Here is a 27,578-nt window from a genome sequence, read left to right as displayed (position 1 = left end):
ATGTTTTCAAGGTTCACCCATGTTGTAGTGTGTAGCTGTACTTCATTCCTTTTTATGGCTGAATAATGTTCCATTATATGGATATACCACATTGTGTTTATCTGTTCATCTGTTGATGGACATTTGGGTTGTTTCCACCTTTTAGCTATTGTGGAAAATGCTGCTGTGAACATTGGTGTGCAAGTTTTTTTTGTGGGCTGTTTTCATTTCTCTTGGGTATCTACCTAGGAGTGGGAGTGCTGGGTCGTATGGCGACTCTATGTCTAACTTTTAAGAAACTGCCAGACTCTCTTCCATGGTGGGAATTTTGAACTTTTAAAGTGTTCCTTCCAGTGCCCAGATTTTGGTCCCTAAACACCATTCCCCCAAAAGGCACCAAGACTCCACAGAGAAATGGCTGATTCTGGTCTGAGGAAGGGAATGTAGAAGATGAGCCTGGAACATCTTGTCATTTAAGAAAGCAGGACAGCTATCCAAGATAGAGGGTCATGTCAAGGGGCTCAGGGGCCAGCTTGCAAGCCTAAGATGAGACCATGTGAGCGACAAAACAGTAACTTAACTGACTGAACAAACTGAATATTTAAAAACTCATGATTCATAGTGACACCCACAAAAAAGAAAAAAAATAGAAACCCTCATTTGCCACCATGTATCGGAGGTGGCTACTGCACCAATATTTTACCCTGAAAACTGGTAATTAAAGGAAATAATTCACCATTATCTCTGTCTTTCCTGCAAGAATCCTATTTCAGGGTAATCAGTTCAAGTTGATGAGGGAAAGCTCTTCTTTACAGATTTCTAGCTGATATAGAAGCAATGCTAGGATTAGAAAAATCACCATTTTGTAACCCTTAATGAAATAATGGGTTCAGGCAACAATCCTCAACTTAGGAGGAAACTATCAATATCAGGAGAATGGCCAACAAGGCAATGGTCATTCCCAGAGTGACAGAGAGTCACCCCCAAATTACTTGCTGCTTGTAAGGGGAGAATATACGTTTATGCTGGTGGTATCAGCTGGGCTAGCACCGCTGGGCCCTGATGAATCTTCACTCCAGAAGGGACCACCTCCCAGCACTGACTTATCTGTTAACCAAACACTACAGGAAGCGCATGGCACACCAAGAAGATTCTTTTTCCCAACATTCTGTTTAAAAACTTAAAAAAAAAATTATTTATTTTTGGCTGCGTTGGGTCTTAGTTGCAGCATGAGGGATCTTTCGTTGCAGGGCACGGGCTCTTCGTTGTGGCATGCGGGCTTCTCTGTAGTTGTGGCATGTGGGCTCCAGAGCACATGGGCTCTGTAGCTGCAGCACGTGGACTCTCTAGTTGTGGCATGCAGGCTCAGTATTTGCAGCACACAGGCTTAGTTGCCCCGTGGCATGTGGGATCTTAGTTCCCAGACCAGGGATTAAACCCACGTCCCCTGAATTGGAAGGCGGATTCTTAACCAGTGGACCACCAGGGAGGTCCCTCAAAAACTTTTTTTTTTTTAATTAATTTATTTTATTTCTCTATTTTTGGCTGCGTTGGGTCTTTGTTGCTGAGCACGGGCTTTCTCTAGCTGTGGCAAGCGGGGGCTACTCTCCGTTGTGGTGCGCGGGCTTCTCATTGTGGTGGCTTCTCTTGTTGTGGAGCACGGGCTCTAGGCATGTGGGCTTCAGTAGCTGTGGCTCGCAGGCTCTAGAGCGCAGGCTCAGTAGTTGTGGCACACGGGCTTAGTTGCTCCGCGGCATGTGGGATCTTCCCGGACCAGGGATCAAACCCGTGTCGTGTCCCCTGCATTGGCAGGTGGATTCTTAACCACTGCACCACCAGGGAAGCCCCCCCTCAAAAACTTTTAAATCTACAGAAAAGTTGCAAGAATAGTCCAAAGGACACTCCTATATCCACTGAAATTCACCAATTTTTAACATTTTGTCATGTTTTCTTTTTCTATATATATGTACGTGTGTTTTTTTTTTTCTGAGCCATTTGAGAGTTAATTGTAGACATCACTATATATCACCCCTACAAAAACTTAAACACAGAATTACCATACGACCCAGCAATTCCACTCCTGGGTATCTACCCAAAGTAGCTGAAAACAGGTGTTCAAACAGAAATTTGTACATGAATGCTCATAGCAGCATTATTCAAAAGGTGGAAATAACCCAAGTGTCCATCAACAGAGAACAAACAAACAAAATGTGGTCTATCCATTTGACGGAATATTATTCAGCCTAGAAAGAAATGAAATTCTGGGACTTCCCCGGTGGTCCAGTGGTTAAGACTCTGCCTTCCAATGCAGGGGGCGCGGGTTCAATCCCTGACTGGAGAACTAAGATCCCACATGCCATGCAGTGTGGCCAAAAAAATTTTAAAAAGAAAAGAAATGAAGTTCTGGTTCATGTTACAACATGGATAAACCTTGAAAACATGATGCTGAGTGCAAGAAGCCAGACACAAAAGGTCACATACTGTGATTCATTTATATGAAATGTCCAAAATAGGGTAATCCAGAGACAGAGAGTAGATTAGTGGTTGCCAGGGGCTGGGGGAGGGGGGAGTGAGGAGTGACTGCTTGATGGGCCTGGGGTTTCCTTTGGGGGGGATGGAAATGCTCTGGAACTAGATAGAAATGGTGCTCACACAACATTGTGAATGTAACAAATGCCACAGAATTAGTCACTTTATAATAGTTAATGGTTAATTTTATGTCGTGTGAATTTTACCACAATTAAAATACACAAAGAAAAGAAGAGCAATGAGGATAGGATCACTTCAACCAACAAACAACAAAAAAGCTTTCAATCAGGAAAAAAATTCAGACACGTAGAGAGGAGAAAAGACTAGAATCATGAACCCTGATATACCCGCCACGTAGATTTTATCATTATTAACATGTTCCTGCATTTGCCTTTTTTTCTTTGTTTCTTTTCTTTTTTTTCCCATGCCATGCAGCTTGTGGGATCTTAGTTTCCCAACCAGGGATTGAACCCGTGCTCCCTGCAGTGGAAGCACAGAGTCCTAACCACTGGACCGCCAGGGAATTGATGGAGTGTTTTTTTAAAAAGTTACAGAAATCATACCATTTCACTCAAATATTTTAGTTAATTTTCTTACATGCCTGCAATACCATTATCCCATCTAACACAATGAGCAGTCATTCCTGATGTTGATCTAATTCCCAGCCCATTTTCAGAGTTGGAGCAACTGAACCAGGAAACAAAGTAAGTCTCCTCGTGGGTTGCATTTGGTTGTTGTGTCCCTTGAGACTCTCTTAATCTAGAACAGTCTCTGTCCCGCTTTTTTTCACCCTGCCATTGAATTATGGAAGAAAAACAGTTCAGCTGTTCTGTAGATAACTGAGTTACTCCAGCTGTAATCCTGCATTGATTTGTATGATTTCTATGACAAGTGTGTTCCATATCTGTTTTGCTTATCATCATATCCTCGCTAACCAGCATCAGAGGTACCCAATAGGTGAATGATGAGTGAATAAATCCTCATTTTACAGATGAGAAAACTGAGGCTTGAAGAGGTTCTATAACTCAAGGCATACTGCCAATCATGGTGGGGCTGCAGCTCGGAGCCAGAGCTGCCTGACTCTAAACCCAAGCTCTTTTGTCCTCACCAGCCACCCCAGCTGCAGGAACCACACAACACTGAAATGGCTGGCCTGACTGTTCCTGTCTCTCTATTGGACGGTACACATTAAGGCTATGACTTCTTATCAACATTTCCCCAGGATCTGGCTCAACACAGGTGATCATTAAATGATGAATGAATAAACGAATGACCAGCAGGACACCCCCTCTGCCCGCCATGTCCCTTTGCTTGCGTTATGGTGGTCAGCCTCCAAGATGCTCCCCAACTATACCTCTTGGTATTCACACCCCCATATGGTCCCCTCTCGCACTGAACAGGGCTGACCTGTGTAACCAACAGGATACTACAGAAATGATGGAGTGTGACTTCTGTGGCTAAGTCATCAAAGATGTTGCAGCTTCTGTCTTGCTCTCTTGGACCATGTGCTCTGGGGGGCTCACTGGCTGCCATGTTGTGAGGCCAGTCAAGCAGCCCTAAGGAGGATCCGTGTGATAAGGAAGTGAGGAGTCTTGCCCACAGCCATGTGAGGGTGCCATCTTGGAAGCAGCTCTTCCAGCTCCAGTCAAGCCTTCATGTGACAGCAGCCCTGGATGACATCCTGACTACAGCCTCGTGGGAGACCTTGAGCTACTCAGCTAAGCTGTTCCCAAATTCTTAACCCTCAGAAACTGTGAACATTTGCTGTCTTAAGGGACTAAATTTCAGGGTAGTTTGTCACGCAGCAGGTGGTGACTAATACAGGGGTCCTCACCTTGGTGCGTAGGTCTTTATCCAGCTGCGCCACAGTCTTCTTCCAGTCATCCTCATTGGCCATAACCCTGAACAGCATGCCCTGAATCGTCTCATTCAGCTCCATCGCCACTGCGTCCAGGTCAGCCCGGCTTGCCTTGCCTGCCAGGGAGCTCCTGTCGGCTTTCTAGAGAGAGATGGGACTCAGGGAGGCAGGGCTGCTGGTGTGGGAGCAGGAAGAGGCTGCGGGAGATCAGACCACTTTGGTCAGTTTTTCTAGTTTGGGACCCTGGATACGCAGCCTTGGCTTAAATTCAACCTTGGGGTCTGTGTTGGCTCAAACACAACCATTAGATCGAAGCCAAGGCTTCCTGTGATGGAGGAGTTGGGGCATGGTTTTTTTTTTTTTTTTTTAATTTTTATTTATTATTTATTTATTATGTTTATTTTTGGCTGTGTTGGGTCTTCGTTTCTGTGTGAGGGCTTTCTCCAGTTGCGGCGAGTGGGGGCCACTCTTCATCGCGGTGCGTGGGCCTGTCACTATCGCGGCCTCTCTTGTTGCGGAGCAGAGGCTCCAGACGCTCAGGCTCAGTAGTTGTGGCTCACGGGCCCAGTTGCTCCGCGGCATGTGGGATCTTCCCAGACCAGGGCTCGAACCCGTGTCCCCTGCATTGGCAGGCAGATTCTCAACCACTGCGCCACCAGGGAAGCCCTGGGGCATGGTTTTTAAATTCACATAAATTGTCACAAACGCTAATTCAAAAAGATACATGCACCCTATGTTCATAGCAGCACTACTCACAGTAGCCAAGACACAGAAACAACCTAAATGTCCAACAACAGATGAATGGATAAAGAAGATGTGGTATATATATACAATGGAATATTACTCAGCATTAAAAAGAACGAAATAATGCCATTTGCAGCAACATGGATGCAACTAGAGTTTATCATACTAAGTGAAGTAAGTCAGAAAGAGAAAGACAAATACCGTATGATATCACTTATATGTGGAATGTAAAATATGACACAAATGAACCTATCTATGAAACAGAAACAGAATCATGGACATAGAGAACAGACTAGTGGTTGCCAAGGGGGAGGGGGTTGGGGGACGGATGGAATGGGATGTAACTATTATATATAGGATGGATAAACAAGAAGGTCCTACTGTATAGCACAGAGAACTATATTCAATATCCTATGATAAACCATAATGGAAAACAATGGTAAAAAAAGAATGTATATATATATGTATATGTATAACTGAATCACTTTGCTGTACAACAGTAATTAACATAACATTGTAAATCAACTATACTTCAATTTTTAAAAATTGTCACTAATCCTGAGTTACTGAAAATAGGAATTGATGGAACAACTTCTGAGAACTTCCCCTAAACTTTCTATATGATAAAGGTGGAAGGAAACTCCAGAAGTCTGCCTGCCTTTGTCTTGGCTGGATGATTCCATTTCCCTGGTGGGAAAGCTGGGCTCAGGATGGGGGAGGGGGTGGGAGAGAGGAATCTCTGCTCACTCACCTCTTTCAGCTCCTGCTCCATCACACTTTTGTCTGCCTTGTACATTTCTAGGTTTTTAATCTGAGAATGGACAACCTAAGAACAGAAGCAGAGGGCATGTCAGCTATCCTCGGAAGTCCTGAGGATAGCCTCTACCTCCCACGTCCACCCTAGGAAGGGACAATGGGGCCAGGTGGACAGCAGGCAGGGTGGAACATTGGAAGGCTTGGGCTCCAGATGCCCAGATCAGAAGGGGAGGAACGTGGGACTTGGCACAAGACGTCCCCTTGGAGGTGGCCTCACAGAACTACAGGTGGCTACACAGGAAAGGAAGGAAGACCTGAGGAAGGAAAGCATAAACAAACGCTGATGCTTTGTGTCCCTAGATGTTTAAGACAAGTGCATCTCTTCTGATCTGTAATGGGGTCCCCGTGAGAATGGCAGTCTATTCATCCACCAAGCACTTATATGCCACACATGCTATGCCCCAGGGTCAGGGGAAAACTCTTATTTCCCATCCCCATGACTCCATGAAAAACCAACTCCCTGCATTAATTCTGCCCTCTCTCCACTTACTGGGTCCTCCTTATGACAGCAGCAGCCAGCTAACCTACTTGGGAAGAGCCTCACATCCAATGGGCCATGTCCCCAGAGGGTAGGGTCACTCCTCCTCCAAAGCTGGAAGCAGGCTTCTACTTCTCCCTACATATTTGGTCTCCCTTTTACCCTCAGAAACAGAACCCCCAACTTTTAGCTGGCATCTGGCAGACCAGAATCATGACTGTATTTCCCAGCCTCCCTTATAGTTTGATGTGACCACTGAGGTGTAAATGGAAGTGGGTCAGTGTCCTCTTCACTGCTGCCTTGGAAGAAGAGTTAATGACTGGAGCGTCAGCAGCCATCTTGGACCACGTGGTGACCTTGTGAATGGAAGTGACACACCATGGAGTTCAATACCAGCTCTGAGTTTCTTGAATGTAAAAGAGAGATACACTTTTGCCTTAAGTCAGTTACTTGGGAGTTTTATGCTATTCAACGATGAACCTAATTCTTTTTTTTTTTTTTTTTTTAATTTATTTTGGCTGTGCAGGGTCTCAGTTGCGGCATGCGGACTTCTTAGTTGCAGCATGCATGCAGGATCTAGTTCCCCGACCAGGGATCGAACCCAGGTCCCCTGCATTGGGAGCGTGGAGTCTTTACCCACTGGACCACCAGTGAGGTCCCAAGATGAACCTAATTCTAATTAATGCAAAGCTCCTTCACATCCACCTTGCCCCAGATGGGTCTCAAGGTCTAGGATGGAAGGTGGAGGTAATGGAAGGGAGATCCTGCTTCAGCCTCGTGTCAGGCTGCTTCCTCCAACACCACATTAGCAGGGAGCTGACCTTTTGGAGTCATCAGGCCCAACATTAACACTTAGATCCCCACTTGGCTCTTCCTAGTTAAAATCTAGAAATAAAGAGGAGCCGGGAGCCTCTAACTTCCACTGCCACGGTAACCTGCATACTGGGTTGACTAATGTCCTCCCCAGAATTCATGCCTGCACAGAACCCGTGAACATGGTCTTATTTGGAAATAGATCTTTGCAGATGTAATTAGTTAAGATGAGGTCATACTGGATTAGGACAGCCCACATGGATAAGGAGCCCATGTGAAGACACAGATATACACACAGAGAAGAAGGCCACGTGACAACAGAGGCAGAGATTGGAGCGATGCGTCTATAAGCCAAGGAACACCTGGAGCCACCAGAAGCTGGGAGAGGCCAGGAAGGATCCTCCCCTAGAGGCTTCAGACAGAGCAAGGCCCTGCCAGCACCTTTATTTGGGGCTTTTAGCCTCCAGAACTGTGAACGAGTACACGTATCTTGTTTTAAGCCACCCAGTTTGTGATCATCTGTTACAGCAGGCACAGGAAACTGGTACACCCACTAAGTGGCAGAATCGGGATTGAAACCCAGGCCTATCCAACCACAATAGCAGGCTACCTCCCAACTGGCTGGTTACTCTGCCTGAATCTGTTTCCTCCCAGTTCAAATGGCATTAATACCACTCCTGTCCCAAAGATGCCGAGAGGACTAGAAATGGCATTTTCCTAGGAGAGTCGGCATTTGATACACATCAGCTGTCTTATCCGTCCCCTCCTGCACCAAGCCAGAGCCTTGGATATAATAGTTTGTTCCAAGAATGGCTTTGGAATGCAGCCTCTGGCTTATAAAAGACACCTGTCCACTTGCAAAGGGCAAATAATGTTTTCACATTATTTGAGTCAGTAAGAAAGAGTTCTATCCTCACTTATTTTCCTGCTGGGTTCTTAGTGGGAAACACTCCAAGAGGAGCACTCTAAGGTGATGGAAACATTTCCATCTTGATTGGGTGGTGCTGACATGGGTGTACCAAGAGGCAAAAATTAATCTAGCTCTTACACTTCAGGCCTAGGCATTTTACTGTGCGTAAAGCATACTTTCATTAAAAGCAAACAAATACTACCGTTCCCCCGCAAAAAACACATAAGGGCTTTGGCGCTGTCCATCTTGTTGACTGCTGTATCGCTGGGCCCTGGAAGGGCGCCTGGCACACAGTGAAGGCTCAATGACGTTGCCTGAATGATTCAGGGAATGAATGGGGATTTCTCGTGCCACCTGTTACGTCCAGAACATTTTCTCCCAGGCATCCAGGTAACGCAGTAACAGCGGCGTTTCCTCTCTAGTCCCGATGTTGCGACAGAACCAGGGCAGAGGTGTCTGCCCTCCCTCCTTCCTCTACTGGAAGGGCTCCACTGATCTGTTGCTGCCCATGTTCATTTAAGAACTATTTAATGAAGCGTGCTGTGTACAAAGCCCAGCTCCTGATCCTTCCAGGGTTCACTTTTATAAGCAATTAGTTCTTGCTGGCACAACGGGCAGGAAGGAAGTCTGGACAAAGGCTGACTTGACCCATTTGGTCTGTTTGGCCAAACTCCTCTTGAGTTTCTCTCAACGAGTGACAGCTCCTTGGAGGCAGATCCTATGCCCACCACCCGACCCCGAGCAGGGCAGGACATGGTGCTGGACACACATCAGACGTGCTGAAAGAACTGGCCCTGGTCTCCGACCAGGAAGGACACCAATAGGTCCCTAGGACAAGGCATCCCGGTCTCTCTGAAAAGCAGTGGCTAAATGAGGGCACAGAGTTGGCAGGAGACTATGTAGTTCCTGATCCTGGTACTCACAAAAGTCTGGGCCTGAAACCGTGTATTGGGAGCCCACACACGGCCCAGGCACTCCCTTCTTTCCCCGCTTGGGCTGGGCATCGGCTCACCTTCAATGAGCTCCTCCCCCGTCCAAGTTGCCCTGTGCGCGCTAGCCTGGTTACTCTGTGTGACCACCTTGGGAGGGGGAGCTGTGCCCTCCCCTTTCGCTCCCCACACCCTAGTGCATCCCACCAACAGCCCCCCGACTTGGAATCAGAAGCCCTCTATGGAAATCACCTCAGGTGGATCTGCTTGGGATTTTGTCTCTTTATACCCTGGGGGAAAGGTCATCTCCTCCCACCGGGAATGACTGATCCTTTCCCCGAGGGTCTGGGATGCCTCTGGGACAAGGCACAGATGGGATTGGTCCCGAGGTCATCAGGGCAGGGTCATCAGGCCAGCTCAGTGAGCCCAAGGGAGAAGGTGTCTGGTTGAATGACCCCTGGGAGGTGCTCTGCATCGTCCTCACATTTCTCACGTCAGACTCTGCTGTTCCGGACAGGCCCCATGGTGTGAGAACTCAGAAACAAGCCAGTTTAGGGGAAAGGTTATGAACATGAACAGTTGGCTCAAGAAATCCTCTTATCCACTCATCGATTCATTCAGCACATTCTGAGCCTTCACTTTGCGCCGGGCACCCTTCTGGCGTGGGTGACCCAAGCGGTGAACGAGATAGATCCTGTTCAGGCCCTCTTGTTTATGTGGGGGGGTGCGGGTGGCGGGATTTGTTTGCTTTTCATGGAAGTGTAACTTACACACAGTAAAATGCCAGGAAAGTGTCCCTGGTTCCCCTGCCTTCAGGGTGTCTGTGAAATCTTTGGGGAGGATCTGAGTGTCCCGATGAGGAATCCTCCCTCCTCTGGGCCCTTCCGGACCTCCGAACCTTAAACTCATCCAGGCGAATCTGGAGCTTGTCCACTGCCCTGTCCAGCACAAGGTGGTGGTCCTTTATCATCTCTATCTGGTGGCCCCAAAATCTCTCAAGTTCCTCCTCCTACAAGGGGGAAACACAGACACAAGAGGCCTCTGCTTCTGAGGTCGCCACGGCTGGGAAGGGACTTCAAGAGAGTACCAGACCAGGGCGTCCCCAGCCTGCCAGCCAACTGTCACTTTAGACACTTGTCAGGGGGAAACATGTGGCTGCCCACCCCTGGGAGCCTTGCACCAGCCGGGGCAGATCTGCCTCCGCGGGGCTGCACCTCCCTTCTGGGCCCCACTCCCTCCCCAGGGCTCCTTTCAGCTCCAGGACAAATGCTGCATCCAGGAGGGCAGGGCCTCCACCTGGCTCTGGCCATGGAGTCTGCCATCACCTCAAGCCATCATCTTCTCAAATGCCTTTTCTGCCCGGGACACTGACCCTCATCCTGGATTTCTGGAGGCTGCCAATCTTTTCTTGCAATACGTCCACTGTTGTCCCAAGCTTGGAAGAGGCTCCCATATTAGCTGAAAGCAAAGGAGGGGGTAGCTGTTGGGGGCAGGGATGGGGGAAGATGCTTCATCTAGAGTTCCACCTGCTTCTGTTATGAGATATTTAAGGCAGTGCTTTCCAACAGAGAGATGCTGTGAGCTTGGGGGCCTTTGAGGTCATCTAAATTTTTCTAGTGAAAATTAAAAAAAAAAAATCTAAAAATAAGCAGGTGAAATTAATTTTTTTAAAGATTTTTTTTGATGTGGACCATTTTTAAAGTCTTTATTGAATTTGTTACAATATAGCCTCTGTTTCATGTTTTGGTTTTTTGGCCCCGAGGCAGGTGGGAACTTAGCTCCCTGATCAGGGATCAAACCCACACCCCCTGCATTGGAAGGTGAAGTCTTAACCACTGGACCACCAGGGAAGTGCCAGGTGAAATTAATTTTAAGAAAATATTTTGTTTAATCCAATACAATCCATGTGGGTTTTTTGGGGGGCCACACTGTGGGGCATGCAGTATCTTAGTTCCCTGACCAGGGACTGAACCCGTGCCCCCTGCATCGGGAGCTTGGAGTCAACCACTGGACCGCCAGGGAAGTCCATAACCCAATATAATCCAAAATAGCATCATTTTGGGAATTCCCTGGCAGTCCAGTGGTTGGGACTCCACGTTTTCACTGACGAGGGCCCGGGTTCAATCCCTGGTCAGGGAACTAAGATCCCACAAGCTGCGCGGCCAAAAAAAAAAGGCATCATTTTAATATGTGATCAACAAAATGATTAACGAGATATTTCACATTCTTGTTTTCGTATTAAGCCCTCAATATCTGGTGTGCACTTTGTGCTTGGACCATATGGGAACTTGAACTTGCCCCATTTCAGATGTTTGACAGCCTCGTGGTTATCCTATTAGGGAAACCTCTCTGGAATTTATTGCCCTCCCAGAAATGGTCCTGAGAAAAACTATGGAGTATTTACTTCTGGGAGTTTATGAAATGTATTATCTCATAACAAGATGCAAAGGGGGATTTAACAAAAAAGGAGAGGGGTGAAAAAAAAAGTGCCCTATATCCAGTTTTGGATGAGAGGCCAAAAAGTGATGTACATGACACAGCTGGGAGGGTAGGAAACACTGCAGCCAAGACACATTCACAACCTATCTTTAGTTTTCTTAACAAAAATGGCAACTGGTTAGAAGTAAAGTTTGGGCTATTATGGCTTTATGTTTTATATTTAAATTCATGACTATCATAACCTAAGCTGTGCCCCAGAGTTCACAGAGATCGATGTGGTTCTTTTTAGCTGCTCAAAGTTCTATTTTTTCAAGATCTGTGCAATGGCACTGCCCATCAGGGGTGGCGCCACATATGGATTTGACTTAGGCTGATTCAACTATTACACCTGGCAGAGAGCGAAAAAGCAAGATAATGATTCAAAGAGGGGAGGACAGTGGATCTCAAAGTGGGTTCCCTGAGCCAACAGCAGCATAAGCAGCATCCCCCGGAATGGGTTAGAAAGAGAAATTCTAGGGCCCCACTCAGACCAACAGGTCAGATCTGGGGCTGGGCCCAGCAGCCTGTGCCTTACCAAGCGCCCCAGGGATGCTGAGGTGAGCTTAAGGCTGGGAACCACTAGGGTAGGCCATTCTCCTCTCCACTCCCCACAGTGAACATATGCCCATCATGGGCATGAACTGGGATCATATGTCTATTGGCCCTACTGCCACCTAGAACATGACTGTGGTCTTTAAGAAAACATATGTTTGCCCAGCTGTTGTTCCTAATCCCAAATTGACCACTTCATCTGGGGTCTGTTCAGTGCTATTAGACACTCTGGTTGATCTGGACTTATCAAAATACTGTACAGCAGTACTATTTTATGGGCTATTGAAAGGGAATTTCCAAGAGTAATTTTGACTTGTGATTTTCCTCCTTGAGCACCAACTTTAGACCCTAAGCACCCTTCTTCCTTAAGATAAGACCTCACTGTACATTCATTGTAAAAGAATAGACTAGTAAGAGGCTAATGCTTAAGCCAAAGGAATGAATGGCTAATGGTTGAATGCACATTTTGTTGGGGCAGCTAAATGAAGGAGAGGAAGTGCTTCTCAAAGGCCACAGGGAGGGCCTGAGCCCTTGTTACCCTTCCAGAAGCCAGGCCGGGCCTACCTAGATAAGTCATACGCTGATGCAGGTTGGATGACAGCTGGGCGAACTCTTCTTGCAGGGAGTCATGTCTAATGGGCATCTGGGCTATGTGGCTCATGGAATACCTGACGGCCTTCTTCTTGTCTTCAGGGGTCATGGCCTGTTTGGCAGCCAGCACAGCCTGGGACAGGGCCATGTTGGGAGGGACACTGGCAGAAGAGAATGAAGGAGAGAGGACGTCCTCATAGTCCACCTCCTGCAAGTCTTCCACCTCGCCGTCCTCCGTGAAGGCCCCGCGGGAGGTCCCTGCGCCCAGGATGTCTGCAAGGACCCCTAAGGGCCCGGATGCGGCCACGGCTGTTGCTATGGTGGCCAATTTGGTGGCCGGGGTGTCCCTGACCAGCCTGGCAGCTGCCTTAGCTGCCTGGGCTGCCGATGTCGCTGCAGCTGCGTAGGCGGCTGCGGCAGCAGCTGCAATGGCAGCGTCGGATTTTATCTGCTGAACCGCAGACGGGGATCCCTTAGGGAGTACTTCCGTGGAGGCCTCAGCCCTTGGGGCTCCATCCTGAGGGACTCCCACTTCCACAGAGGAATATTCTTCCTCCTTTTCTGAGAGAGCTGAGAGCTTGGATGTGTCTCCCTGGCGAGACCATGACCGCAGTGAACGAGGCCAAGCTGAGCCGAGTTCCGTGGCTGGGGGTAGGACCCTAGAGCCCCGGAGCTGGGCAGACAGGGAGCCCGACGGGCCTGGGCCAGGCTGGAAATAGCCCAAGCTGGTCCCAGGCAAGCCTCTGGGAGGAGGCCAGCCTCGTGGTGGTACAGGCCAGGATCCTGATTGTGTGGGCTGAGGACCTGGGGCAGGCCCCAGTCCAGGGGCAGGCCCAGGTCCAGACGCAGGCCCAGGTCCGAACGCAGGCCCAGGTCCAGGCGCAGGCCCAGGTCTGAACGCAGGCCCAGGTCCAGGCGCAGGCCCAGGTTTGAGCACTTGGGCCTGGTCCGGCCCCTGGGCCCTGGGGAGCAGAACTGCTTGGGCAGACTCCTCCTCCTGTAGCTGCCCTGGGACTTGGTAATGCCAGATGGTCTCCAGGAATCTGGGGCGCTGGATGGCCTCCACGACCTGGCTGTGGCTAACATCTTCGTGGTACTCAGCCATCTGGGGAAGGTTGGTCTCTGCAACATGTTCCGCAATCTGCAATAGCTCAGAATCATCCAGCAGTTGTGGAGCAGTTCCCTGTGGAAGAGGGGGCTGGCGTGGCCAAGGCTGCTCCTGACCAGCTCGGCGATCACCCTGCCCACTCCTCACTCCGCTTTCCCCGACGCTCAGATGCTGCCTCTCCGCTTCCTCCTTCACTTACCGGGGTGAACATGGCCTCATGGAGGCTGCTCCAGAGCACCATGTCCTCAGTTTTGGGCATGGTGGTTATCTTGTTCTGGAGAGAAATCTGGGGGGGTGGGAAGGAGATTGGGAGTAAGGGTCATGAACCCAGAGGGTGCGGTGCCCTGAGTGGCTCCCTCCTCCATGCTGTCCTCCACACTTGCAAATAAATGGGCCTTTCCAGATTGTGTTCTCCTCCTAGCCCTCCTTGCCCCCAGCACCCCTGGGCCTGGAGGGCGGGGGTCTGGCATGGTAGGATGGGCCCCAGACCCTCACCACTTCCCGCTGCGGTGCACTCATCTTCCGGTTCTGCTCTTTCAAATCTTCAGAGAAAGCATCTATTCTTTCCAGATGCATCTGTCAAATGAGCCGAGCCTGTGAGCCAGTGGGTGCAGGTTCTGGTCCCAGCCCTGCTTCTCCCCCAGCTCAAATGCAAGGCCTTAGCTCTAGGTAACTAAGAGATGGAGAAGGAAGAACAGATTCCAAAATAAGTGTTTCCCACTGAGTGGGAAAGGGTTCCCTGGGCAAATAAGTTTGGGAAATGCTAGGCTTAAAAAACATTCAGTGGGTTTCTATACTGCAGGACTTCTCAGAGCCTTTAATAGGCCAAAGTACCTTAAGAAACTCCAAGAGGTAAGCTGAGAAGGCACTGTTACCCAAACAGATTTGGCCAACTGTCTGTTTTAGTGTTTCATGACACAGTTTCCTGGCAGTGCCCTTTCTGCTCAGATGGGAGCTACACAGCCCAAGACTGAAGTTCTCACAGTTGCCATCATGGTCAAATACATACACTGACCTGTATATTAGGGATGATACAGTAAATCATGTTATTTCGGGACAAGTTGTAAAACCTCAGCCATAACACCAGCCTCGGGGTGTTGAGGCCTGGCTTCGGAGCCCAGCTCTGACTCACCAGCTGTGACCTCACACTTCAGGGATTCCATATCCTTTCACATCACAGTAAGGAGTTAGAACATGTCTGGGTTGATATTCTTGTGGCTACAGAGGGAGCTAGAATGTATGCCTATGCTAGGTTTACTCCACTTTTCAGTGTGAACAAAGTTTTCGAGACAAGGAATAAGTATTCTCTTTCTGCTAAGTTGATGGACTATAAGCCTGGAGTTACCAGGACTTGGGGAGTACCTGTGTGAGAATGAAGCCAACCCAGAGGAAAGCATCACTTGAGGGAGAGATGTTGAGCACCTTGGTATGTGGTATGAACACCTTAATCTGGCTGTAACTGAAGGCATTCCTGACTTTTTAGTAAATGAGACAATAAATTCTCTTCTTATGCCTAAGCCAGGATGAACTAGGTTTCTGTCACTTACAAATGATGTCTTAACACAGCAGGGTGAGGATCATGGTGGAAGCTGAAGAGAGTTCAGAGGGATGGACCAAGTGGCTCAGCCATGTCAGACGCCTTCTCCTGCCCCCATAGCTGTGTTCTTTGACTAAGAACAGGCTTCTTGGATTTACCCTGTCACCCCAACCACCAGATGTCCAAGCAGCATGGCCAGTATGAAGGATACTGAGGAGGGTCTACCTTGTCAAACAGGTCCTTCAGCATGGCCACATCCTTCCTGAGGGTTTCAACAGTGACCTTGAGTGCATAAATGTCGGTGAGCAAATCCTGCAGGGTCTTCATGGACTGAAGAGGGAGAAAGGAAAGGAAAATGTGAAGTTAGGTGCAGCTGGGGGAAAAGGCAAGTAAAGTGTGGAAGCTCTCTGGTGATGGCCATGGTTCAAAAAGTCTTCTTGGCTCTTCCAAGGCCTAGGCTGGAACATATTCAGAGGCCAGAAAATGACACTGAAGTGAATCGTGCTCTGAGCTCCCAGGTGGCCTGAGTGGGAAGGAGGCAACCCTCGGTTTGAATGTGTTCAGTAAGCAGGAGTCACTCATCATGAAGCATCTCATGCCCTTTGGTGGGAGCCAATGGAAGATCAACAAGGAATTTACTGGATTTATACTTTTAAAGGGTACTTCTGGCCGCATGTGCAGATTGGCCCTGGGAGGGTAAGGGAGAAGCCAGAGGAGCAGGGAGGAAACTACAAGGCAAGAGCTGATGGGTGCAATGTTGGTCTCATAGCTCAGCTCCACCAATGACTGGGGCTGTTACTGCATCTTCCTAGATTTTAGACTCCTCAGTCATTAAATGGGTATGAAAAAAATGTGATAATTTATATTAAGGGTCTAGTGCATAGTTAGGCATTCAGATAACAAAAATAACAAATAGTGAAATGGCAGAAGTCCTTCTTATCTGTAATTACATTAAATGTAAATGGTTGAAATTTCAGTTAAAAGGCAGAGATTGGCAGAACGGATAAGAAAACATGATCCAACCTCATGCTGTCTATAGGAGACACATTTTAGATTCAAAGATACAAATAGGTTCATTCACAGAAAGATAGACAAGATGAAAAGGCAGAGGGCTACATACCAGATGAAGCAACAAGATAAAACCCCAGAAAAACAACTAAATGAAGTGGAGATAGGCAACCTTCCAGAAAAAGAATTCAGAATAATGAGAGTGAAGATGATCCACGACCTCAGAATAAGAATGGAGACAAAGATTGAGAAGATGCAAGAAATGTTTAACAAAGACCTAGAAGAATTAAAGAACAAACAAACAGAGATGACCAATACAATAACTGAAATGAAAACTACACTAGAAGGAATCAATAGCAGAATAACTGAGGCAGAAGAATGGATAAGTGACCTGGAAGACAGAATGGTGGAATTCACTGCTGTGGAACAGACTAAAGAAAAAAGAATGAAAAGAAATGAAGACAGCCTAAGAGACCTCTGGGACAACATTAAATGCAACAACATTCGCATTATAGGGGTCCCAGAAGGAGAAGAGAGAGAGAAAGGACCAGAGAAAATATTTGAAGAGATTATAATCGAAAACTTCCCTAACATGGGAAAGGAAATAGCCACCCAAGTCCAGGAAGCACAGCGAGTCCCATACAGGATAAACCCAAGGATAAACATGCCGATACACATAGTAAACAAACTGGCAAAAATTAAAGACAAAGAAAAATTATTGAAAGCAGCAAGGGAAAAACGACAAATAACATACAAGGGAACTCCCATAAGGTTAACAGCTGATTTCTCAGCAGAAACTCTACAAGCCAGAAGGGTGTGGCATGATATACTTAAAGTGATGAAAGGGAAGAACCTACAACCAAGATTACTCTACCCGGCAAGGATCTCATTCAGATTTCATGGAGAAATCAAAGCTTTACAGACAAGCAAAAGCTACGAGAATTCAGCACCACCAAACCAGCTCTACAACAAATGCTAAGGGAACTTCTCTAAGTGGGAAACACAAGAGAAGAAAAGGACCTACAAAAACAAACCCAAAACAATTAAGAAAATGGTAGTAGGAGCATACATATCGATAATTACCTTAAACGTGAATGGATTAAATGTCCAACCAAAAGACACAGGGTTGCTGAATGGATACAAAAACAAGACCATAAATATGCTGTCTACAAGAGACCCACTTCAGACCTAGGGACACATTCAGACTGAAAGTGAGGGGATGGAAAAAGATAGTCCATGCAAATGGAAATCAAAAGAAAGCTGGAGTAGCAATACTCATATCAGATAAAATAGACTTTAAAATAAAGAATGGTACAAGAGACAAGGAAGGACACTACATAATGATCAAGGGATCAATCCAAGAAGAAGATATAACAATTATAAATATATATGCACCCAACATAGGAGCACCTCAATACATAAGGCAAGTGCTAAGAGCTATAAAAGAGGAAATCGACAGTAACACAATAATAGCGGGGGACTTTAACACCTCACTTACACCAATGGACAGATCATCCAAACAGAAAATTAATAAGGAAACACAAGCTTTAAATGACACAACAGACCAGAGAGATTTAATTGATATTTATAGGACATTCCATCCAGAAACAGCAGATTACACTTTCTTCTCAAGTGCGCACAGAACGTTTTCCAGGATAGATCACATCTTGGGTCACAAATCAAGCCTCAGTAAATTTAAGAAAATTGAAATCATATCAAGCATCTTTTCTGACCACAATGCAATGAGATTAGAAATCAATTACAGGGGAAAAAACGTAAAAAACACAAACACATGGAGGCTAAACAATATGTTACTAAATAACCAAGAGATCACTGAAGAAATCAAAGAGGAAATCAAAAAATACCTAGAGACAAATGACAATGAAAACACGACGACCCAAAACCTATGGGATGCAGCAAAAGCAGTTCTAAGAGGGGAGTTTATAGCTATACAAGCCTACCTAAAGAAACAAAAAAAATCTCAAGTAAACAATCTAACCTTACACCTAAAGGAACTAGAGAAAGAAGAACAAACAAAACCCAAAGTTAGCAGAAGGAAAGAAATCATAAAGATCAGAGCAGAAATAAATGAAATAGAAACAAAGAAAACAATAGCAAAGATCAATAAAACTAAAAGCTGGTTCTTTGAGAAGATAAACAAAATTGATAAGCCATTAGCCAGACTCATCAAGAAAAAGAGGGAGAGGACTCAAATCAATAAAATCAGAAATGAAAAAGGAGAAGTTACAACAGACACCGCAGAAATACAAAACATCCTAAGAGACTACTACCACCAACTCTATGCCAATAAAATGGACAACCTGGAAGAAATGGACAAATTCTTAGAAAGGTATAACCTTCCAAGACTGAACCAGGAAGAAACAGAAAATATGAACAGACCAATCACAAGTAATGAAATTGAAACTGTGATTTAAAAATCTTCCAACAAAGAAAAGTCCAGGACCAGATGGCTTCACAGGTGAATTCTATCAAACATTTAGAGAAGAGCTAACACCCATCCTTCTCAAACTCTTCCAAAACATTGCAGAGGAAGGAACACTCCCAAACTCATTCTATGAGGCCACCATCACCCTGATACCAAAACCAGACAAAGACACTACAAAAAAAGAAAATTACAGACCAATATCACTGATGAATATAGATGCAAAAATCCTCAACAAAATACTAGCAAACAGAATCCAACAACACATTAAAAGGATCATACACCACAATCAAGTGGGATTTATCCCAGGGATGCAAGGATTCTTCAATATACGCAAATCAATCAATGTGATATACCATATTAACAAACTGAAGAATAAAAACCATATGATCATCTCAATAGATGCAGAAAAAGCTTTTGACAAAATTCAACACCCATTTATGATAAAAACTCTCCAGAAAGTGGGCATAGAGGGAACCTACCTCAACATAATAAAGGCCATATATGACAAACCCACAGCAAACATCATTCTCAATGGTGAAAAACTGAAAGCATTTCCTCTAAGATCAGGAACGAGACAAGGATGTCCACTCTCACCACTATTATTCAACATAGTTCTGGAAGTCCTAGCCACAGTAATCAGAGAAGAAAAAGAAATAAAAGGAATACAAATTGGAAAAGAAGAGGTAAAACTGTCACTGTTTGCAGATGACATGATACTATACTATAGATAGAGAATCCTAAAGATGCCACCAGAAAACTACTAGAGCTAATCAATGAATTTGGTAAAGTTGCAGGATACAAAATTAATGCACAGAAATCTCTTGCATTCCTATACACCAATGATGAAAAATCTGAAAGAGAAATTATGGAAACACTCCCATTTACCATTGCAACAAAAAGAATAAAATACCTAGGAATAAACCTACCTAGGGAGACAAAAGACCTGTATGCAGAAAACTATAAGTCACTGATGAAAGAAATTAAAGATGATATCAACAAATGGAGAGATATACCATGTTCTTGGATTGGAAGAATCAACATTGTGAAAATGACTCTACTACCCAAAGCAATCTAGAGTCAATGATTCAATGCAATCCCTATCAAATTACCAATGGCATTTTTTACGGAACTAGAACAAATCATCTTAAAATCTGTATGGAGACACAAAAGACCCCGAATAGCCAAAGCAGTCTTGAGGGAAGAAAAACGGAGCTGGAGGAATCAGACTTCCTGACTTCAGGCTATACTACAAAGCTACAGTAATCAAGACAATATGGTACTGGTACAAAAACAGAAACATAGATCAATGGAACAAGATAGAAAGCCCAGAGATAAACCCACGCACCTATGGTCAACTAATCTATGACAAAGGAGGCAAAGATATACAATCGAGAAAAGACAGTCTCTTCAATAAGTGGTGCTGGGAAAACTGGACAGCTACATGTAAAAGAATGAAATTAGAATACTCCCTAACACCATACACAAAAATAAACTCAAAATGGATTCGAGACCTAAATGTAAGACCGGACAATATAAAACTCTTAGAGGAAAACATAGGAAGAACACTCTGACATCAATCACAGCAAGATCTTTTTTGATCCACCTCCTAGAGTAATGGAAATAAAAACACAAATAAACAAATGGGACCTAATGAAACTTCAAAGCTTTTGCACAGCAAAGGAAACCATAAACAAGATGAAAAGACAACCCTCAGAATGGGAGAAAATATTTGCAAATGAATCAACGGACAAAGGATTAATCTCCAAAATACATAAATAGCTCATTCAGCTCAATATTAAAGAAACAAACACCCCAATCCAAAAATGGGCAGAAGACCTAAATAGACATTTCTCCAAAGAAGACATACAGACGGCCACAAAGCACATGAAAAGATGCTCAACATCACTAATTATTAGAGAAATGCAAATCAAAACTACAATGAGGTATCACCTCACACCAGTTAGAATGGGCATCATCAGAAAATCTACAAACAGCAAATGCTGGAGAGGGTGTGGAGAAAAGGGAACCCTCTTGCACTGTTGGTGGGAATGTAAATTGATACAGCCACTATGGAGAACAATATGGAGTTTCGTTAAAAAACTAAAAATAGAATTACCATATGACCCAGCAATCCCACTACTGGGCATACACCTAGAGAAAACCGTAATTCAAAAAGACACATGCACCCGAATGTTCATTGCAGCACTATTTACAATAGCCAGGTCATGGAAGCTACCTAAATGCCCATCCACAGACGAATGGATAAAGAAGTTGTGGTACATATATACAATGGAATATTACTCAGCCATAAAAAGGAACAAAATTGAGTCATTTGTTGAGACGTGGATGGATCTAGAGACTGTCATACAGAGTGAAGTAAGTCAGAAAGAGAAAAACAAATATCGTATATTAACGCATGTATATGGAACCTAGAAAAATGGTACAGATGAACCGGGTTGCAGGGCAGAAGTTGAGACACAGATGTAGAGAACAAACGTATGGACACCAAGGGGGGAAAACTGCGGTGGGGTGGGGATGGGGGTGTGCTGAATTGGGCGATTGGGATTGACATGTATAAAGTGATGAGTATAAAATTGATGACTGATTAAAAAAAAATTACAGAATAGAGACACACACACAAAAAAAGTGGTTAAGAGAATAAATTCTAAGGGTTCCCATCACAAGAAAAAAAAAAAAAAAAAAGAATTATCCGGCCCCAAATGTCAGTCATGCCAAGGGTTAGAAACTGCAATCTAAGCCTGCTTAGTGAGGACCTGCTGCCCCGCCCGAGCCCCCAAATCCATCGGTGTGCTGACCAAGAGCACCACCCCTTGTGCTGCACCTGTGGGTCCTCCCAAACCTTCTCTCCAGAAGCCCCCTTGGTGCCTGCCCTAGTTTCCAGGGCACCATTCACCCCATCTGGGGTAGGTGCTGGGGCTGGGAGGCTTGTCTTTCCCCATGAAGGGTGGCATTTGGTCTGCCAGCCTGGCTGACGTGGGCCGGACTAGGGGGGACGGTGAGAGTGGGTTGTAGACTCTTAGCTAAGCAGCTTGCACCGCCCTAGAACCAGCTACCATGGCAACCCCGACAATGGGTCACCGTGGTAACCCTGGCAACCTCAGCCAGTCTGGGACTCGGCAACATTCTCAGTGGTGGGGACATTCCTAGGTGCACAAACAGTCCTCTGAGGGCAGCATGACCAGTTCTGAACCTGTCCACCAGCCCCCTGTGTGAGCTGGCTGGGCCACTCTGGGTACTCATGCATTCTAGAAGACTTCATCCATCAAGGCAGGCCGGGGGCAGGCTGCTCCGGAGGGGCTGGCACCTCGGACATTGTGTCCACCTCTCCAGCTTTGAGGCCCCTGTAACCTGCCCTCAGCCACCTCTGCAGCCTTCTGTGTCTCTAGTAACACTTCTTGTCTTAAAGTCTATCCTGTCTGATGTTAGTACAGTAACTCCAGCTCTCTTCTGGCTACTGCTTGTGTGGAATATCTTTTTCTATCCTTTCACTTCCAACCTATTTGTCTTTGAATCAAAGTGTGTCTCTTGGAGACAGCATATAGTTAGATGATCTCTGCTTTCTGTGCGTGTGGTAAAACACACATAACAATACTAAAGTGAACAATTCGGTGGCAGTTGGTACATTCACAGGTTTGTGCAGCCATCACCACTATCTAGTTCCAGAACATTTTCATCGCCCCAGAAAAAAACCCATACCCACCAGCACTCAACTCCCAGCCCCTGGCAACTGACATTTTCTGTTGCTACGGACTTGCCTATTCTGGGTGTTGTCTATGAACAGAATCATGCAGTGTGGTTCTCTGTGCCCGGCTGCTTCCACTGAGCACGAAGATTTATGGCTCACACCGTGTTGCTTTGCCTCTCACCCGCATCAGCCCATCTTGGCCAGAACGGACGTCCAGCTCTGTGCTAAGCAGTTCCCATGCTTTATCTTGTTTGGTTTTAATTGTTGTAACAATCCTGGGAGGAGGAGGCCGTGGCCATCCCTCACCCCTTCCGGGGGGTAAGTGGCATCTCAGCACCCACACTCCTATGCCTTCCAACTACCCACTCGGCCCAAGTTGGCACTGGCTCCCCATTTTCTAACTCTGTGACCCCGAGTGGGTTACTTAACCTCTCTGCGCCTCCATTTCCTCATCTGTAAGCGTGGAGTAATGACAGCACCTGCCTCTTAGAGTCATTGAGAAGATTAAAGGAGTGAACAGATGGAGCACCCAGCTCACCTGGCATGCAGTGAGCCCTTGGTCTCAAGATCATTCCCCGGGTAGGAGCCAGTGGAGGAGCAAGGGTGAAGGGGACAGTGAGGAGGAGAGGCACAAGGCCCAGGAAAGTCGGGCTGGTGGACTCTGCCCGGTGCGTCTCGCGGCCTATAGAGTCTCCGAGTTCTAGGAAGGGATCTTGCGTTGTCTGTTTCTGTCACCTCTACAAACACCTGCACCAGGGATCCCACCTTTTCCAGCCCCCAGGTTGGACGTAAAGCCTGGCGGCCCCTGTGTATTGATAGCTTTGGGGTGTCTGCCAGTCCAGGCAGTGGGAACGGGCCCCCAGGAGCTCTAATTCTTAGGCACGACCCTGCCTGCTTGGCCAGGAGTGGACACCTGACCCCAGGTGTGCCATCTCGTTCTCTTACCCAAAAATTATAACCAGAAGACCCGGAGACTGGCAGCTGGAAGCTGAGACAAGTTAAGGCCTGTTTTTAAGATGCAGGAGATCTACGAACGCTTCCTCCCTTTGAGGCCTGCCCACCCACTTCTTCCTTGGTGCCAATGAGAAACCCCAGCGTCCTTCAAATAATACACTGCTTTTGTTTAAAAAGAGTCTCAACTCAGGAATTTCCTGGTGGTCCAGTGGTTAAGACTTGGTGCTTTCACTGCAGGGAGCCCGGGTTCAATCCCTGGTTTGGGAACTATGATCCTGCAAGGTGCACGGTGAGGCCAAAAAAAAAGAGTCTCAAGCCAAATGCCCAGCAACAGGTGAATGCTTAAACCCAATGTGGTCTGTCCCTACAATAGAATACTATTCAGCCATAAAAGGGAGTGAAGCACAGACACAGGCTACAATGTGGATGAACCTGGGAAACATGATGCTCAGTGAGAGAAGCCAGACACAAAGAGTCATATATTGTATGATTCTATTTATATGAAATGCCCAGAATTGGTAAATCTTTAGAGCCAAAAAGCAGATTAGCATTGTTGGGGTGGAGGGAAGAGGAGTGGGGAGTGATGAGGACACAGGGTTTCCTTTTGGAGCCATGGAAATGGTTTAGAAGGGGACAGAGGTGGTGCTTGCACTACATTATCAATGTACCAAATGCCACCCAGCTGTTCACTTTATGTTATGTGACTTGCACCTCAATTTAAAAAAGAGGAGTGTTAACCTAAGACATCCTGGAATGACTCCTCTGGGTGATGGATGTTCTCTGTTGCCCCCGCACATCCATCCTCTGCGCCTACTCAGTGCCCTCAGAGGCTGACCCACAGGCACTGTGCTCTCCACACCCCTGGCGCTCTGACTTCTGGCCCTCTTGTTTGGCCAATGGGAGGAAGGGAGGAGAGAGAGGCTGGGGTATTTATTCTTCAAAATCCAACTCTTCCCCAAGGCTACAGCTCCTGATGGATAACTGTGTGCTGGGTGGGGAGGCAGGGGAGCAAGAGGTCCAAGGTGGGTCCTGAATCACAAGGCCTCAGCTCATCCCTGTTCCACGGTCACTGGCTGCTGCACCTGCAGCAAATCAATGACGTTTCTTTTCTTTTTTTTTTTTTAATTGGAGTATAGTTGCTTTACAATGTTGTGTTAGTTTCTGCTGTACAATGAAGTAAATCAGCTATATGTATACATATATCCCCTCCCTCTTGGACCTCCCTCCCCCCCCATCCCACCCATCTAGGTCATCACAGAGCACTGAGCTGAGCTCCCTGTGCTATACAGCAGGTTCCCACTAGCTACCTATTTTACACATGGTAGTGTACTTATGTCAATCCTAATCTCCCAGTTTGTCCCACCCTCCCCTTCCCCCCCATGTCCACATGTCCGTTCTCTACATCTGCATCTCTATTCCTGCCCTGCAAATAAGTTCATCTGCACCATTTTTCTGGATTCCACATATATGTGTTAATATATGATATTTGTTTTTCTCTTTCTTACTTCACTCTGTATGGCAGAGTCTAGGTCCATCCACATCTCTACAAATGACCCAATTTCGTTCCTTTTTATGGATGAGTAATATTCCATTGTATGTATGTACAACATTATCTTTATCCATTCACCTGTCGATGGACATTTAGGTTGCTTCCACGTCCTGGCTATTGTAAATAGTGCTGCAGTGAACATTGGTGTGCATGTGCCTTTTTGAATTATGGTTTTCTCAGGGTATATGCCCAGTAGTGGGATTGCTGGGTCATATGGTAGTTCTATTTTCTGAGTGCCAGTTTCCCCACATACAGGTCCTCAATTATCTTTTTTTCAGTGAGGCGAGATTCACATAACATACCACCTGAAAGTGTACAGTTCAGTGGCATTTACTGCTTTCACAGTGTTGTGCTCTATTTAGTTCTAAAACCTCATCACCACCCCAAAAGGAAGCCCTGTAACCACTAAGCAGTCCTTCCCCATTTCCTCTCCCTCCAGCCCCTGGCACCCACCCGTCTGCGTTCTGTCTCTACGAATGTGCCCACTCTGGACATTTCACACAGTGTATGGCCTTCTTTCCTCTACACTGATGAAGGATGGAAACTTGGAGCTTCGGTTCTGCCTGAGTCCAAAGTCGAATTCCTCTCCTGGTTAAGGGCAGGGCCCCTCATCAGGGGCACCAGGTAGTGGTGAACAGCCTGGCAAGAGAGCCAAGGGGGCAGGCAGCTCCTGGAGTCCAGGTGGCTTACCTTGGCCATGGCTTCCTCGTTGCCCTCCACTATCTTCCGGAGCTTTATCAGGTTCCACAAGTCCTGGGCGGGCTGGCCAGTGCCCTGGCTGCCTTCCAGCAGCTGGGAGGTGGAGGGCAGTTCCTGCAGCACGGCCAGCTGGCTCTCCATCTTGTCCACGCGGCTCACCAGGTGGTCGAAGACGTTGCCGAGCCTATTCATGGGGTTGAGGATGGGCTGGGAGTCTCCTTCCCGGGGCATGAACATGGCTGGCGAGGCGTGGAGGAAGTCCTCGTCCCCCGAGAGGACCTTCTCGAGGTCAGCCATGTGGATGTGCTCCAGGATACCCTGGAGCAGGAGGTGCAGGGCCTTGAAGTTCACCACCCCGCACCGTGGGATGGCGATGTTGACCAGCTCCAAGAACGTGAGCGAGAAGCTCATTCTGCCGGGGCTGGGGGCCGGCCAGGCTGGCCTTCTGGGCGTCCAGGGGGACAAACGGTGGCTTTCAGTGGACCCGCAAGGTCCTCAGGGGCCCGGGGAGCCTGCAAGTCACAGTGGTCAGGGAGAGAATGGCCTCTGTCCCGGCCAGAGCTCAGATGAGTTTCTGGTTGCTAGGACGCCAGAGAACATGGGCGAGCGGGCAAGCTTCTGAGAGCCTGGGGTGGGCAGAGTAGCTGCTCAGTTAATTGTTGAGGAATGTTCCAACAGACCAATGGGCCGCCTTTTAATTCAAGCCCTTCAGTTTTGTAAGACCGATGACCCCTTCCAAGAAGCATGCAGGGGGCGTGATGGAGAGGCAGCTCACTCCTCGGAAGCCTCCAGAATCAGGACAGAAGACAGAGTTCTCAGAGTCAGGAAACCCCAGCTTCCCATAATGGAAGCCCAACGAACCGGGCGAATGTAAATTCGCTAGCGGATCCCGAAGCCCTGAATTTCTCCTTGTCTAACCGACGGGAATTCGTATTGGAACAGACACTTCTTGCAGCATCGGTGTAAATACCACATAAATACCACGGGTCAAGTACACAGCTCATGACTGGCCTCCAAAAAAAAGTCAATGGGGTCTCTAGGGAAAGATGAGCCCGACTCTGGGGTGGTTTTCAGGGCCTGGGTTTGGCAATCGAGGTCTCTGTCTTCAGGATCTGGTACCACAACCAACAGCCAGTTTTGTTTCTGACATCTGCCTGTGTTGTGGTGGCTGATGTCTGCCGTCCAGAGCCTTAAGTGCAGCGACTGCCCCATGAGAGGGCTAGACAGCTCACATGCACCAAAGTGGGAGGTCTAACCACACACAGTCCAGCTAAAAACCTCCTGACCCACATGCTTTGGCAAGGGCGGAGTTCTGGGTATCGAGATGAGCGGCCTGAGGGCTGACCTCATCTGCCCTCGGCTAGAAGGGGCACAGGAGAGGAGACAGGCAGCGTGGACGGGAAACTGGCCCAGCTGGGGGGGCCTTGGTCCACTCCAGTGAAGGTAACTTCCCAGAAGCCCCAACCAACAGGGCCGCTCTGCCTGTGATGGGCTCAAGACCAAACAAGGCCGGTAACAGTCATGTCTGAACTCAGACAAGAACAGAACGTCGTCCAAACTACATATATGACCATGTGGCCCCTGTCCTGGCTGAGCCGAGTGACTGCTGCTTCTCGACCAGCTAGACCGTTAGCTTTGCTTCGTTCCTCCAGCCTTCGAGATCAGACTGGTTAAAATACCATAGAACTACCCCTGCTTGCTGACAGCACCAACCCAGAACACTCCCCCCATCGCCTGACAAGGGCCAAATCCCAGAACAAGTCCTTCTACCTTAACCCTCTTGTCAGATGTCCCTGGGATCCCCACTGTGTTGTTAGACTAAAATTTCCTTTTTCTTTTTCTTTCGGCGCACCGTGTGGCTTACGGGATCTCAGTTCCCCGACCAGGGACTAAA

At 47.1% G+C, this 27,578-nt stretch overlaps 1 protein-coding gene across 1 annotated transcript in view; it reads right to left on the bottom strand.

The window, feature by feature from the left end:
* C15H16orf96 (chromosome 15 C16orf96 homolog) overlaps positions 1–26,095 on the bottom strand; it is a 41,273-nt gene extending 15,178 nt beyond the window's left edge. The window contains 9 exon segments of the mRNA XM_036826766.1: positions 4,343–4,507; positions 5,862–5,936; positions 9,955–10,065; positions 10,429–10,514; positions 12,651–13,860; positions 13,985–14,071; positions 14,281–14,361; positions 15,548–15,652; positions 25,676–26,095. Of these exon segments, the coding sequence (XP_036682661.1) occupies positions 4,343–4,507; positions 5,862–5,936; positions 9,955–10,065; positions 10,429–10,514; positions 12,651–13,860; positions 13,985–14,071; positions 14,281–14,361; positions 15,548–15,652; positions 25,676–26,095 (2,340 nt within the window).
* Positions 26,096–27,578: the final 1,483 nt, after the last annotated feature.

Source organism: Balaenoptera musculus, chromosome 15 (genome assembly GCF_009873245.2).
Source record: "Balaenoptera musculus isolate JJ_BM4_2016_0621 chromosome 15, mBalMus1.pri.v3, whole genome shotgun sequence".
Classification (NCBI taxonomy): domain Eukaryota; kingdom Metazoa; phylum Chordata; class Mammalia; order Artiodactyla; family Balaenopteridae; genus Balaenoptera; species Balaenoptera musculus.
Note: the sequence above shows the minus strand (reverse complement) of the source record. Positions and strands in the feature narration are given on the sequence as shown.